The sequence below is a fragment of the Jaculus jaculus genome, chromosome 12 (genome assembly GCF_020740685.1).
Source record: "Jaculus jaculus isolate mJacJac1 chromosome 12, mJacJac1.mat.Y.cur, whole genome shotgun sequence".
Lineage (NCBI taxonomy): Eukaryota > Metazoa > Chordata > Mammalia > Rodentia > Dipodidae > Jaculus > Jaculus jaculus.
The window spans coordinates 993,085-1,008,559 of record NC_059113.1 but is presented as its reverse complement, the minus strand read 5'-3'; the positions used below and the strand labels follow the sequence as shown (position 1 = coordinate 1,008,559).

General features: G+C 42.4%; 1 protein-coding gene across 3 annotated transcripts in view; it reads left to right on the top strand.

Moving 5' to 3' along the window:
• The window catches only part of Gramd2b (GRAM domain containing 2B), a 136,515-nt gene that overhangs the window by 102,863 nt on the left and 18,177 nt on the right, over nucleotides 1–15,475 (top strand). For all 3 annotated transcript variants that reach the window (XM_004669182.2, XM_045131542.1, XM_045131541.1), the window contains exons 4-6: nucleotides 3,023–3,089; nucleotides 4,910–5,013; nucleotides 11,833–11,928. In XM_004669182.2, the coding sequence (XP_004669239.1) occupies nucleotides 3,023–3,089; nucleotides 4,910–5,013; nucleotides 11,833–11,928 (267 nt within the window). The remainder of the gene's footprint in view (nucleotides 1–3,022; nucleotides 3,090–4,909; nucleotides 5,014–11,832; nucleotides 11,929–15,475) is intronic.

Genomic DNA, 15,475 nt, shown 5'->3' with positions numbered 1-15,475 from the left:
GCTGGGATTAAAGGTGTGTGCCACCACACCCAGCAAAAATATTTTATTTATTTATTTGAAAACAGAGAGAGACAGAGAGAATGGTCATGCCAGGGCCTGTAGCCACTGTGAATGAACTACAGATGTATCACTTCTTTGTGCATCTGGCTTGTGTGGCTACTGGAGAATTGAATCTAGGCCCTTAGGCTTTGCAAGCAAGCATCTTAACTGCTGAGCCATCTCTCCAGCCCATCATTTTTTTTAGCGAGGCTCTTATTCTATAGCCCAGTCTGACCTTGAATCATGGCAATCCTCTATGCATGGCTTTGCTATATCAATTTTTTTTGCTATGCCAATTTTTTAAAATATTTATTTATTTGTGAGGGCAGAGAGAGAGAGCATATGGGCATGTCAGGGCCTCTTGCTGCTGCAAATGAACTCCAGAAGCAAGTGCCACTTGGTGCATATATCTTTACATGAGTACTGGGGAATTGAAATCAGGCCAGCAGGTTTTGCAAGCAGGTTCCTTTAACCACTAAGCCATCTCTCCAGCCCCTATCTATCTGTCTGTCTGTCTATATATTATATACTATACATTATATGCTTCATACATATATTATATTTGTGTGTGCATGTTCATTCCAAGGCTGAAAGACAACCTTGGATATCATTCCTCGGGTTGCCATTTATCTTTAAAACACACACACATACACACGGTCTTATCATTGGCCTGAAGCTTGCTAAGTAGGCTAGATTGGATGGTCAGCAAACTCCAGGGATCCGCCTGTCTCCACCTCCCAGAGCTGGGATTTAAGGTACCACACTGGGTTTTTGTTTGCTTGGTTGATAAGTTGGTTGGTTGGTTGGCTTTTTTGTTTGTTTGTTTGTTTGTTTGTTTGTTTTTGAGGTAGGGTTTCACTCTAGTCCAGGCTGACCTGGAATTCACTATGTAGTCTTAGGGTAGCCTCGAACTCGTGGTGATCCTCCTACCTCTGCCTCCCAAGTACTGGGATTAAAGGCGTGCACCACCATACCTGGCTCATTTTATTTTTTAACATGGATTCTAGCAATTGAGCTGGGGTCTTCATGCTTGTAAAAGAAGCATTTTACTAAGCCATCCTCCTAGCTTCCTATTATCAATTTTTAATTTTTTTATGAGAAAGAAAAAGACCAATAGAGAGAATGGGCACACTAGGGCCTCCAGCCACTGCAAACAAACTCCAGATGCATGTGCATCTGGCTTACATGGGTACTAGGTAATTGAACCTGTGTCCTTAGGCTTTGCAGGCTATCTGCTTAACGACTAAGCCATATCTACAGCACTTGCTGTCTTTTTTTTTTTTTTTTTTTTTTGGTTTGGCTTGGTTTGGTTTGGTTTGGTTTTGGTTTTATGAGGTAGGGTCTCACTCTAGCCCAGGCTGATCTGGAATTCACTATGTGGTCTCAGTGGCCTTGAACTCATGGCGATCCTCCTATTCTGCCTCCTGAGTACTGGGATTAAAGGTGTGAGCCACCACACCCGGCTCAATTTTTTAATTTAGATCAGTCTCACAATTTTTTTTTTTTTTTTGAAACAGGGTCTCATGTATCCAGGCTGTGCTGCCAAGGATAGAGTTGAACCTTGAACTAGGAAGTGAGCCCAGGTCCTCACACGTATCCCAGGCTGTGCTGCCAAGAACAGAGTTGAACCTTGAACTAGGAAGTGAGCCCAGGTCCTCACACTTGCTAAGCAAGTGCTTTAATGCTCCCTCCTTTCTTTCTTTCTTTCTTTCCCTCTTTCTTTCTCTCTCTCTTTCTCTTTTTTTCTCTCTCTTTTTGAGATAAGGTGTCCCAGTGCAGCCAAGTCTAATGTTTAGGAACCATCTTTTTATTACCTGATCTGCAGCTTTTCTTTATCCCAAAAAGCCTATTTGCCTTTGAGAACACTTCTGGTTTGGATAATGGACCATCAAGGACTGACTCAAAAGCATCCTATGGAGGCTGGGGAGAAGGCTTATCAGTTAAAGACCCTTGATTGCAAAGCCTGTTGGCCCAGGTTCAATTTCCCAACCATCCACATAAAGCCAGATGGGCATTCATTTGCAGTTGCAAGTGACCCTGGTGTGTGCACACGCACACACACACACAATGCAAATAAATAAAAATTTGTAAAAAAAAAAAATCTTATGAAACAGAGTGGTCCTGCTGCAGGAAGACTGCTCTGGGTTTATGTTTCTCAGCATTCTAGAAGTATAGTGTCCTAACCTCTAAAATGGGGATACCTGGTTCCCAGGATTATTGTGAGAAGGGTGTTTGTGTAAGCATTTTATAAGCTCTAGTTGCTGACTATCATTTATTGTCACCACTATGGAGATGGATGCCTTGCAAATGAGGCAGTCTGCAGCATTTCAAACTCTTGGGCCTTGTACTACCCTTGAGAGGAAAGACTCCTGTATAAATTCCTGCGTGTCTGTCTCTGTCCTGCCACAGACTAAGTAATTGCATTCACAACCACACAGGAACACTGACCATGTGATGCCTGTGTGGTAGGCTTCTTAGATATGTTGCCCCATGTTACCCTGATTTTGTCCCTTTGAGGCAGGGATTGTCTTTGCCCTCTAGCACAGAAGAGGAAACTGAGGCCCAGAGAAGCTAAGTGACTAGACAAGGAACACACACAAGGCCAAGGCAGAGCAGAGACTTAAGCTCAGGTTTGTCTGAGCTCAACGTTTCTAGGCCCTATGCTCTCCTGAAGGTGATCCCTGGCTCTAGTGCCTTCCCCAGCAAGACTCAAAATCTATTTATTTCCCTGTGAGAAACTGCCCAGACCTGCCCTGGTGGCTCAACTACCCACACAGCAAGGCATTAACCATGCCAAAAAGTGAGCCACTGTGCCCTTCATGTGCTAAGTCTCATTGAAGGGTTGTCTTAGATAATTATAAGATCAGAAAAGATGAATCCTGACAGAAAATGTTAGGGGAAGAAAAATTATGAAGTTAAAATGTGTGATGTTTACAGAGATACAAGAAAAGTGGGTGTGATGATCTCTGTTTTATCTCCACAGTACAAGGCAAACATGCACTTTCACAAGTTGTTTCTTGATGTCCCAACTGAAGAGCCACTGAGGCAAAGTAAGTTGTGACCTGTTTGGCTTTCTAAGCTATATGTCCATAATCTTGTTAAGTAGTTTGGAAGGAAGGAGAGCACACTCCAGGGGTTGAGTCCCCAAGGGAAAGGTTTCTGAAGGGAATAGGTTATGGTACGTGTTGCAGTTAGCTTCATATTGCTGGCAGAAAACACCCAACGAGAGCAGCTTGTGGGAGGAAAGGGTTTATTTTGGCTTACAAACTCTAGGGGAAACTCCATGATGGCATGGGAAAAATGATGGCATGAGTAGAGGTTGTACATCCTCTCCGGGCCAGCATCAGGTGGACAGCAGCAACAAAAGTGCGTGCTAAACACTGGCAAGGGGAACTGGCTATAACACCCATAAGCCCGCCCCCAACAATACACCACCTCCAGGAGGATCCAATTCCCAAATTGCTACCAGCTGGGGACCTAGCATTCAGAACACATAAGTTTATGGAGGGACACATGAATCAAACCACCACAGTAATGATGCAACTACAGTCACCTTTCCCCAGCACCTTGGAAGATGAAAGAGAAGAATGAGCAAGGGACCTTCATGATGTGGAGTGATCCAGAATGATTCCACAGTGGTCTCCTTGCCTTTTGTATTTGTGCTGAAGTTCTTGTGATTGAGTCATCCTGAGATTAAGCATAATAAACCTGTAGTGAGAGAAACTACTACAGGAAACTGAAAGAAAACAAGCTGTGATGGACAGGTGTGTTAATTCCTGGGCTATGTAGTATGTGGTAGTCATACCTAAGTAGCTTCCCAGCATGCCATCACGACACCCAAAATTCATTTCTAGCTCTCTCCAGATACAGACGTTGAGGCAGATACCGGGTTCCTGCCATAATCCCCAGGCAGGTATTGTCACATGCTCTACTCCAGGCAAGACCATCTATTTCATCACTGAGTCATGAAGATCCTGAAAAAAGGGCAAGGGGAGGTTTCAAAAACGTTGGTCTTGGTGTCTGATGTGCAGTGGTAGACTTGCCCTCCCATTCTGACTCATCCTACAGCCTCTAAGCTTTAAATTTGAAAAATAAGAACCTATAGTCACTGCAGCTTTATTCCACTGAGTTGCTGGGTACGATGCACGCCTGTCATCTCAGCACCCTCAAGGCTAAAGCCAAAGGATCTTGAGTTCAAGATCAGCCTGAGCTTTGGGGTGTGTTCCAGGCCATTCTGTGCTGTGCAGCAACAAGAACAAAAGATATTAAAAAGAAACAATCATGTGAACAAATGCAGCAAGTGGCAAAAACAAACAGGTACAGCCAAGAAGACTCAAAATGGAGAAAGATTTACTCCCTGCAGTGGATTAGGAGAACACGGGAGTTCTTTCCAATGCAATGCCACCCTCAAACAAAAGAACTATGAAGATTTCATTGTGGGAACCTGTACAGATTCATACAGGAAAGCATTTGGGGGTGGGCTGTCTGCTGAGCATGCTTAATTAAGGGCTGCATTCTTGAGCATGCTCATTTTAAGGTTATACTTCAAGAAGGAAAGATGGCAGACCAGAATACCTTTGCGTGAGTAGGTGCACCTCTGAGCATGCTTAGAGTTCTCTAGAAATTTTTAGCTGGAAGAAAGGACATGTTGAAGGTTTGTTAGGAATGTCTGAAGGTATGTAGGAGCTGACCTCTAACAGTGCTTTCCTGGCTTGGTGGCTCACAGTCGTGCTTTGGAAAGTGAATATATTATCTCTGCACATAGTTAAGCCAGCAAAGTATATCAGTTTTTATTTTAAATGGGACTCATGGAGCCATATTTTAATGGAATTCTAAATAATGCCATTAACACCTGTTGTTATTCTCTCAGGCTTTACCTGTGCTCTACAGAAAGAAATACTCTACCAAGGAAAGCTCTTTGTGTCAGAAAACTGGATTTGTTTTCATTCCAAGGTCTTTGGAAAAGACACTAAGGTTGGTGTAATGTGTACAAGAGAAAGCTAACCCTACATATTTATCTATTATAAATATAATTTTTAAAAAATATTTTAAATTTAACTATATTCATAGATAGTTATAACATGGTTCTGCCTTTTACCACATTACTTTTGTGGTGGTTTCAAATGCAACAGTTTTAACTGCCTACAGACACCATCTTCCTTCTTTTCCTAAACACCGCTCTCACCAATCTCCTTATGCCATTTCCACACTGAACCCATGTCCCTCTTACCACCTGTCACCAGGGACACTATGATTGTTCCTTTGGAGCATATGATTCATTAAAACCAAAGCAAATGTCCAGGCATGGAGACTCAAGCCTATCATCTCAGCACTCAGGAGGCTGAGGCAGGAGGATTTCAGCAAGCTTCCTAGCACCCTGAGCTATGTCGTGAATCCAGGCCGGCCTGAGTTACCATGTGAGACTCTATCTCAGCACCCACCCCCACAAAAAATAAACAAACATCAAAACACTTTTGTTTTAAAGTTTTCATTTCTCACCCTACTAATAGCAGTTTAATATGGTTTAGGTTTAGGCCAACAGGCCTGTCAGTGAAGTCCTTGCTGTCACCAGCACAAGGGAGCAGGAACAGGAGCGTCTGAGAAAGCGAGAATGAGGTCCCACAGCCCTGGTGCTCGTGTTGCTGCTTCTCGTTCTCATTGACCACAGATGTGGGGGAGCCATGGTACAGGACCACCTGATTCTTTAATTTGTTAGTGTCAGATCTGTAGAGTATCATACTACCATGTATTGTTTTCATATGTTTATTGTATGTAGTTACTCTTAGATGAATATATATATATAATTTGGTGTTTCAAAGTAGAGACTCACTGTAGCCCAGGCTGACCTGGAATTCGCTATATAGCCTCAGGGTGGCCTTGAACGCTTGGCAATCCTCCTACCTCTGCCTCCTGAGTGCTGGGATTAAAGGTGTGTGTCATCATGCCCAGCCATATTTTTTATTTGTTAATAGAGGCAGACAAAGAGAGAAAGGAATGAGAATGTGTGCTCCGGGGCCTCCCACCACTGCAAATGAACTCCAGACACATGTACCACTTTGTGCATTTGGCGTCACATGGGTACTGGGAAATCAAACCCAGGCCATCAGGCTTTGCAAGCAAGTACCCTTAACCACTGAGCAATATCTTCAGCCCCAGATAAATATATTTTGATGTAAGGTATTATCTAAATCAGTATAATGCAAATCAGTACTCCCCTCTAACTCTAGATTTCTGAATTATAAGAACTTATTCGTGGAGTGAGGAAAGGAATTAGGTCATACTTCTCAGTGGGATAAAAAGAGTTCTTAGGGGGCTGGAGAGATGGTTTAGTGGTTAAGGCATTTTCCTGCAAAGCCAAAGGACCCAGGTTCCATTCCCCAGTACCCACATAAAGCCACGTGTAAAAGATGGCACATGCATCTGGAGTTCAATTGCAGTGGCTAGAGGCCCTGGTATGCCCACTCTCTCCTCCCCCCCCCCCTCTCTCTTTCTCTCTCTCATAAATGAATAAACATTTTTTTATAAAAAAATAATTTTCGGGGCTAGAAAGATGGCTCAGTAGGTAAAGTACTTGCCATGCAACCATAAAGACCTTAGTTCAGATCCCTAGGACCCATATAAAATGCTAGGTACTGTCCCGGCATGGGGAAACATGCCTGTGAGTTCAAGGCCAGCGTGGAACTGCAGAGTGAGATCCAATACAGCCTGGGCTAGAGTAAGACTCTGCCTTGAAATAAACAAAGAAATGCCAGGCATCATGGTGCTTAAAGTCCCAGTGCTGGGCTGGAGAGATGGCTCAGCAGTTAAAGGTTTTTGCTTAAAAAGCCCAGAAGCCTGGGTTCAATGCTTCAGTTTCTACATAAAGCCAAATACATGAAGTGGCACATGTCTAAAGTTTATTTGCCATGGAAGGAGGCCCTGATACACCCTTTCTCTCTTTCCCTTAAAAAAAAATTTCCATTGCTAGGGGATGGATACAGGGAATATCTAGGACTCACTAGGAGCTCATCTAACTGAATCAGTGTGTTCTAGGTTCAGCAAGAAATCCCCCCTCAATGAGCAATTGAGGAATACACCCAGTGTCAACCTGTGGCCTCCACATGCCCATTCACGTACCCACACATACGCAAACATGCATATACACATGCCCATGCAAAAAAAAAAAAAAGATAGTTTTCAGGAATTCAGAGCAAGTCAGTGTCTCTAAGCAGAGCAGTAAGAGTTAAAGTCATTTGGGATTAAAATAAAACCATTTTCATACATATATATGTTGTATTTTGCTCATTATTCCCTCCTATTACCTTCTGTTGTTCCCCTTCCACTGAACCTCCTCTTCTTTCCAACTAGTTCCTCTATTATTTTTTAAAATTTGTGTTTATTCATTCATTTACTTATTTACTTGTAGGGGGGGACACACATGTGTGCCATACAATGTATTGCAGACAGGTTCACATTGCTGGCAGAAATCACCTGAGCAAGTGTGCCATACCATGTACCATACCATGTGAGCCATATCATGTGTTGCAGTCAGGTGCACATTGCTGGCAGGAATCACCTGAGCAAGCCATCACAGAGCAGCTTGTTGATTTTGGCTTACAGACTTGAGGGGACGCTCCATGACGTCAGGGGAAAATGATGGCATGAGCATAGGGTGGACATCACCCCCTGGCCAACATCAGGTGGACAATAGCAACAAGAGAGTGTGCCCAACACTAGCAAGGGGAAACTGGCTATAACACTCATAAGCCCACCACCAACAATACACTGCCTCCAAGAGGTATTAATTTCCAAATTTCTGTCAGCTAGGAACCTAGCATTCAGAACACCTAAGTTTCTGGGGGACTCCTGAATCACGCCACCACACCATGTGTGTGGAGTTTAAGGATGACCTTGAGTTATCTGTGCTGCACTTTCTATGAGACAGGGTTGTACGCTACTGCAGACGAGTCTGGCCCACGCGCTTTCGAGTCTCTCCTAGCTCTGCCTCCTGCTATCATAGTCATGCTGGGCCACAGGCAAACGCACCATTGTATGTCCATCTTGATGTAGGTGCCAGGGAATTGAACTCATGCTGGCAGGCTTTGCAAGCAAGCACCTTTCACCACTGGGCTGTCTTCCTAGACCTCTTTTCTATTTGATATCTTTTTTTTAAATACCTCCTCCACTCTCCTTGATGGAATGTCGTTGGGTTCACTATTGTGCAAACAACAGTCACTGTGCAGTCATGAATGCAACAGCCATTTCATGTCCTCATTCTTTGGCTTTTACATTCCTTCTGCCACTCAATACTCCTTGAACCTTGGAGGACATGATAAAGATATCTCATTTTAATCCCAGAACTCAGGAGGCATAGGCAGAAGAATCACCATGAGTTCAAGGCCACCTGAGACTGCATAGTGAGTTCCAGATCAGCCTGGGCTAGAGAGAAATGTTACCTCAAAAGAAGGAGTGGGTTTCTTCCCCACACGTTTTACCATAAAGGGAACAAACTATTTGCAGAAGCCCTTCATAGGCTTCTGTGCATCTCTTGGAGTAGGCTTGATCAGATCTGGTCTTAAAATAGCCTCTCTCAGCCAGGCGTGGTGGCGGTGCACGCCTTTAATCCCAGCACTTGGGAGGCAGAGATAAGAGGATCGCTGTGAGTTCGCGGCCACCCCGAAACTCCTTAGTGAATTCCAGGTCAGCCTGGGCTAGAGTGAGACCCTATCTCAAAAAAAAAAGCCTCTCTCAAGCTAGAGAGATGACTTAACAGTTAAGGCACTTACCTACAAAGCTTAAGGACCCATGTTCGACACCCTCCAGGTCCCACATAAGCCAGACATACAAGGTGATGCAAGTGTAGCACAAGGTGGTGCATGTGTCTGGAGTTTGTTTGCAGTGGCTAGAGGCCCTGGCATGCCCATTCCCTCTCTATCTGCCTCTCTCTGTGTGTCTCTCTCTCAAATTAAAAAAAAAAAATGGAATAAAAAAAAGTTTTAAAGATTTGGGGGCTGAAGAGATAGCTCACCACTTAAAGGCACTTGCTTACAAAGCCTAATGGCTCAGGTTCAATACCCATGTAAAACCAGATACACAGTGATGCATTGTCTAGAGTTCATCTGCAATGGCAGGAGAGGCCCTGGTGCATTCATATTCATTCATTCTGTCTCTCCCTCTCACTGGCTCTTTCTCCTTGCAAATAATCAATAAAAATGGGGTTTTTTTGGGGGTTTTTTTTTTTTTTAATTTTTTATTTATTTATTTGAGAGTATCAGACACAGAGAGAAAGACAGATAGAGGGAGAGAGAGAATGGGCGCACCAAGGCTTCCAGCCTCTGCAAACAAACTCCAGACGCGTGCGCCCCCTCGTGCATCTGGCTAACGTGGGACCTGGGGAACCGAGCCTCGAACCGGGGTCCTTAGGCTTCACAGGCAAGCGCTTAACCGCTAAGCCATCTCTCCAGCCCAATAAAAATGGTTTTTTAACAAGAGATTTGGGCAGAACTTCCTCATGGACAATAGACCTTTATCTAGTATGATCTAGTAATTACCTAGGATTCCCAAACAGTTTGTTCTCAGAGGGGAACCTTTTTTAAGCTCCTTACTTTGGAAAAGCATTAATAAAGATGCCCTTAATTTAATTGGGAACTTTTAATCAGCCATTGGTGCTTTCAGATGCTGGTAAAATTAACAACATGATATGCACATATCATATTCAAGGACTGTGCTAAAAAGTAATTTCATCTTCATTTCACAAGTTACTTACCTGTAATTTTATACTCATGAAGCAAATGATTGAAACTCCTTACAGGTCTTTCATGCCCCAGAAAAAAACAAATTTATGGCCCCTTGTCACTGGGTTCGTGTTGCTAGACAGAAACAAAATTGGACTCATTCTGATATCATCATTTATCTTAGTTGATCTCAAGTTTTTTGTTTTTGCCAAGTGATCACAATTTGCAACTTCAAAACTATCCCTGCTGTTGAAAATACTTACAAATAGGGTTCTTTGGCAAAATAGCTTTTAGAAAAATAATCTAATTTGGATTAGTCCCTTATTCTTCTATTGTGTTTCTGTCTAGAACTTGGTAGGGCAGCAAATAACTCCACCTCATAAACCCAAATATACATGAAAATATTCAAAATATTTAAGATATATGAAGCATTTTTATGAAAAAAAATTCAAGTAAGTGTTTAATATGTGTGTAACTATGGAGGAAGTCAGATTATCTCTTTTATTTGTCAATTTTTTAAACAATTTTTCTGTGCCTATATGTGGCAGTTTTCAGGGATCCCAGTGATGTAATCATCTTCATTTTAATCCAAACCTGATTAAAAGAATGTAACAGTTCTCAGTAATGTCTACTGTTCTCTGTCATCTTATATAATCTTAACACTTTGGTCAGACTGATTCAAATTCCTTTTTTTGCTTGTTTTGTTTTTCCAGGTAGGGTCCTGTTCTAGCCCAGGCTGACCTGAAATTCACTATATAGTTTCAGGATGGCCTCAAATTCATGGTGATCCTCCTACCTTTGCTCCTGAGTGCTGGGATTAAAGGCATGTGCCATCACACCCAACAAATTCCATCTTTTATAAATTCTGATATATAGGACTTCAAATAAGTCAAGTATCCCTCCAAACAAATTGTGTTATCTCCTAACATCAGTTTATAGAGTTAAATGACAACCTCATTTGATAGATATTAATGATAGCTTCTAGTTATAACTTTTTTATATTTTATTTATTTATTTGCAGAGAGGGAGGGAATACGAGCACACCAGGACTATCTGATACTGCAAATGAATTTCAGACACATGTGAACTTTCTGCATCAGGCTTTACTTGGGTACTGAGGAATTGAACTTACGCTATCAGGCTTTGCAAAGCAGGCACCTCAAATCTCTGAGTCATCACTCCAGCCCCTCATTCACATGTTTTTTTAAATTTTTTTTGTTTATTTTTATTTATTTATTTGAGAGCAACAGAGAGAGAGAGAAAGAGGCAGAGAGAGAAAGAGAGAATGGGCGCACCAGGGCCTCCAGCCACTGCAAACGAACTCCAAATGCTTGCGCCCCCTTGTGCATCTGGCTAACATGGGTCCTGGGGAATTGAGCCTCGAACCAGGGTCCTTAGGCTTCACAGGTAAGCGCTTAACCACTAAGCCATCTCTCTAGCCCCCATTCATATTTTTACTAGAGCCAGAAATAAACTTAAAATTCCTTTATTTCACCCATTCCTGATATTATAAGACAAATGAAGTGAACAAAATTCCTCTTGAGTACTGAATGTTCTCTATATAATAGCTAATGTAATCCACAGAAAATGCTGAGTAGTAAAAAGAAAGATCACCTCTAGCTTATAAATGAAGAAGCAGAGTCCTATAATTGATAGAGTATCAGGTTGCATGGGTCATGTAGGTAGTGACAGAATTGCATTCAGTTCCAAGAGTTTCTGTCCAGTGATAGTTCTGTCACATCAGATCTTTCTCACATTTTCTCCACATGCAGAATAGAATGGGCATGCATAGCTGAGCCCAAAGTAGATGCCCATAGGCTTGAGATTTCTGTGGGACCTGGGGCTCTACTGCATGCAGAGGAGTACCAATGCTGCCGGTTGTTGTCATGCCTAAAGATAAAGGTTTCTCAGGAACACCTTCAGTAGACTAAGAGTCCAGATTGTATTGTCTGGCTTTCCTACCACTCTCTACTTTTCTTCATGAAGCCACTTGATGCTGGTGGGGTTGTCCTGATCTATTTTAATGTGTACATTTGAAGTGCTAATCTGGGATGTCTGAGGCAGTGTTGGTCTCTTTCAGATCTCTATTCCAGCTTTCTCGGTCACCCTAATAAAGAAAACCAAAACTGCTCTACTAGTGCCAAATGCCCTGATCATAGCAACGGTCACAGATAGGGTAAGTATACCACAGAGTAGAAACACCTTTATTTAGTGGTTTGTTTGCTTGTTTGGGTTTTCTTGTTTTTATAGTTGAACATATATTGGTTTTTTAAGTAGTTTTATTTGTTTGAGAAAAAAAGGCAAACAGAGAGTAAGTATGAGTAAATAAGCCAGGACCTCCTGCCTCTGCAAATGAACTCCAAATACATTCACCACTTTGTACATCTGGCTTTACGTGTATACTGGGGAATCAAACCCAAACCCAGGTTGTCAGATTTTCTGGCTTTGCAAGCCAGTGCCTTTAACTGCTAGGCCATCTCTCTAGCCTCCAGTTTAATGTATTTTGGTAGCAAATTTACAGGAACAGCTCAGATGACATTAAAAACATGTATTTCAAGTAGGAACACTCAGGAAAGTATGGTAAATAGATAGAATCTACTGTGTAATCTAATGTTTGATAAACACATTTTTTTTAAATAAAATGTTTCCCAATATTGTAATTCTATATATGTGCATGTGTGCACACGTGTGTGCACATGCTTGTGGAAACCAGAGGACAAAGTGGGTGTTGCTCCGTAGGTGGCCATCCACCAGTTTTGACACAGGGTCTCTCACTGGTCTAGGGTAGACTGACCAGCCTCAAGGAGTCACCTGTCTTCCACCTCCCCAGCATCAGGATTACAGGCATCTGCCCATGCTCTGCTTTTAAAATATATATATATATAGAGAGAGAGAGAGAGATAATTTCTTTGACAGAGTGAGGGAGGGAGACAGAGAGAAGGGGGAAGAGAGAGAGAATGGGTGCACCAGGGCCTCCAGCCACTGCAAACCAACTCCAGGCTCATGCGCCACCTTGTGCATCTGGTTTAGGAATAGAACCTTGGTTCTTAGGCTTCTCAAGCAAGTGCCTTAACTGCTAAGTCATCTCTCCAGCCCCCATGCCCTGCGTTTTTTGTTGTTGTTGTTGTTTATTTTTATTTATTTATTTGAGAGCAACAGACAGAGAAATAAGCAAAGAGAGAGAATGGGCGCACCAGGGCTTCCAGCCACTGCAAACGAACTCCAGATGCATGTGCCCCCTTGTGCATGATGTGGGTCCTGGGAAATGGAGCCTTGAACTGGGGTCCTTAGGCTTCACAGGCAAACGCTTAACTGCTAAGTCATCTCTCCAGCTCCATGCCCTGATTTTTAATGTGGATTCTGAGAATTGAACTCAGACCCTATCACACTGGGCTCTTCCAAACGCTCCCCACATATGCAGTGTGCAAACTGGATATCTTCTGGCATAATTGGTGCATATTTGGCATGGATGATACATAGGTAAGCATCTTCAAAAAGACCAACCACAGGCTAGAGAGATGGCTCAGTGGTTAAAGTGCTTGCCAGTAAAGTCTAAGGACTAGAGTTTGATTCCTCAGGACACATGTAAAGCCAGATGCACAGGTGACATGTGCTTCTGGAGTTTGTTTGCAGTGGCTGGAGGCCCTGGCACGCCCATTTTCTCATTCTCTTGCTCTCTATCTGCTTCTTTCTTTCTCTCACTATCTCAAATAAATAAAACATTTAAAAAAAAAAAAAAGGCCAACCAGAGCATAGCATGATGGTGCACGCCTTTAATCCCAGCACTAGGGAGGCAGAGGTAGGAGGATTGTTGTGGTTTCAAGCCAGTCTGCAACTGCTGAGTGAGTTCCAGGTTAGCCTGGGCTAGAGTGAAACCCTATCTCGAAACAAACACAAAGAACAACCAGGCAGGCCTTGCTTACCTCCTGCAAAGCACCATGAGCCACATTCTGGAAGCACAGATCTGGTTTGAAGTCCTGAGTAACTTCTCACACTAGGTCCTGAGAGGGAAATTTGTAAATCACAAGTTCAGTGAACTACTAATAGTGGCGAATTTCAGAGCCATCGTAGCAGGCACGAAACAGGAGATATTCTAGAGGCAGGGTATGAAGGCTTGCACTCAGGAGACTGAGGCAGTAGGATCATAGTGAGGCTCTGGCACACCCATACACATACACATTCAAATAAATTAAATTTTGAAAAAGAAAGAGGGAGAGAGGGAAAAGAGAAAAATGATAGACATTGATGTAACATTTTTCCCCTGACAAGATGATTAATTCTAATATAACTGTTGCTAATTTTGAATTTTCTATTGACTCAAATATTTGCCTCACCAAGGTCAAAAAAATAGAATTCTGGGGCTGGGGAAATGCCTTAGCCATTAAGGCATTTGCCTGTGAAGCCTAAGGACCACGGTTCAATTCCTCAAGACCCACGTAAGCCAGATGCACAAGGGGGCACATGTATCTGGAATTCGTTTGCAGTGGCTAGAGGCCCTGGCGTGCCCATTTTCTCTTTCTCTCTGCCTGCCTCTCTCTATCTCTCTCTCTCTCTCTCTCTCTCAAATAAATAAATAATTAAAAAAATTTAAAAAATAGAATTCTGGGATTGGAGAGATAGCTCAACAGTTAAAGGCATTTGTTTGTAAAGCCTAATGGTCTGGGTTTCATTTCCCCAATACCAATGCAAAGCCAGACACAAAGTAGCACATGCATGGGGCGTTCGTTTGCAGCAGCAAAGAGACCCTGGTACACCCACACATGTATGTGCTTGCAAATAAAGTGAAGTTTTGTAAAACCTAGAATTGTTTCCCAGCATCCCTTTCCTGACATTTGTTTAGTCAGGCTAAGCTGATACGTTCCATTGTTTTAATATTACTCTAAGCTGTTATGTTCAGTTACCTTAATATTACTTTTTTTAATTTATTTTTTTTATTAGTTTTCTATCCAGCAAATACAGGCAGTTTGGTACCATTATTACTTTTTTTTAAGAAAAAACAAACAAGAAAAAGAGCAAACATGTGGCCACGATTGACATCCCTGGAGTGGGGTGGCTGCCTCACTATAAGCTTAGTAGGCTCCTCCCAGAACCATCCATGGGCAAGAGATTGTGCAGCAACCCTTTCAGATCCTTGTAGCTGCTGGGCATCAGGAAGCCTCTCTTCCACCCAGCCTAGTTACTCTTTACTATTGGGCTAGCCTGACGATGTGAGCCAGAAATATTTCCATTGAAAGTGCCATTTATTTCAGAGAGTGTAGAAGAGTCTGGTTGCACATTTCTCCATCTTCTACCTACCTTTTTAATAATAACTACCTTCAGTTTCTGACCATACTAGATAGCTGACAGAGAGGAGAAGGGGAAGCTATGATAAAAAGAGACTATTCTAGCCAAGTGTGGTTGTGAACACCTGTGATCCCAGCACACAGGAGATTGAAGCAGGAGGAATGGAAGTGTGAGGCCAGCCTCAGTTACTTACAGGGAGGGGGGTAATGATGGTACCAACATATGATATGTCAATACAGGTTTTCTACTTCATAAAACAATTAAGAAGAAAGGAAGAAAAAGGCAATTCTAATTGGCTAGAAAATGAATTAATATGCCTGGTTTGGAAATTCTTTTTAAATCTAAAGAGTATAAAGTACTTATTCTATGCAGACATCAAGAGCTTTCTTTATATTTTCTCTTGTTCATACTACTACATTATAAGGGAGGCACAATTAAGC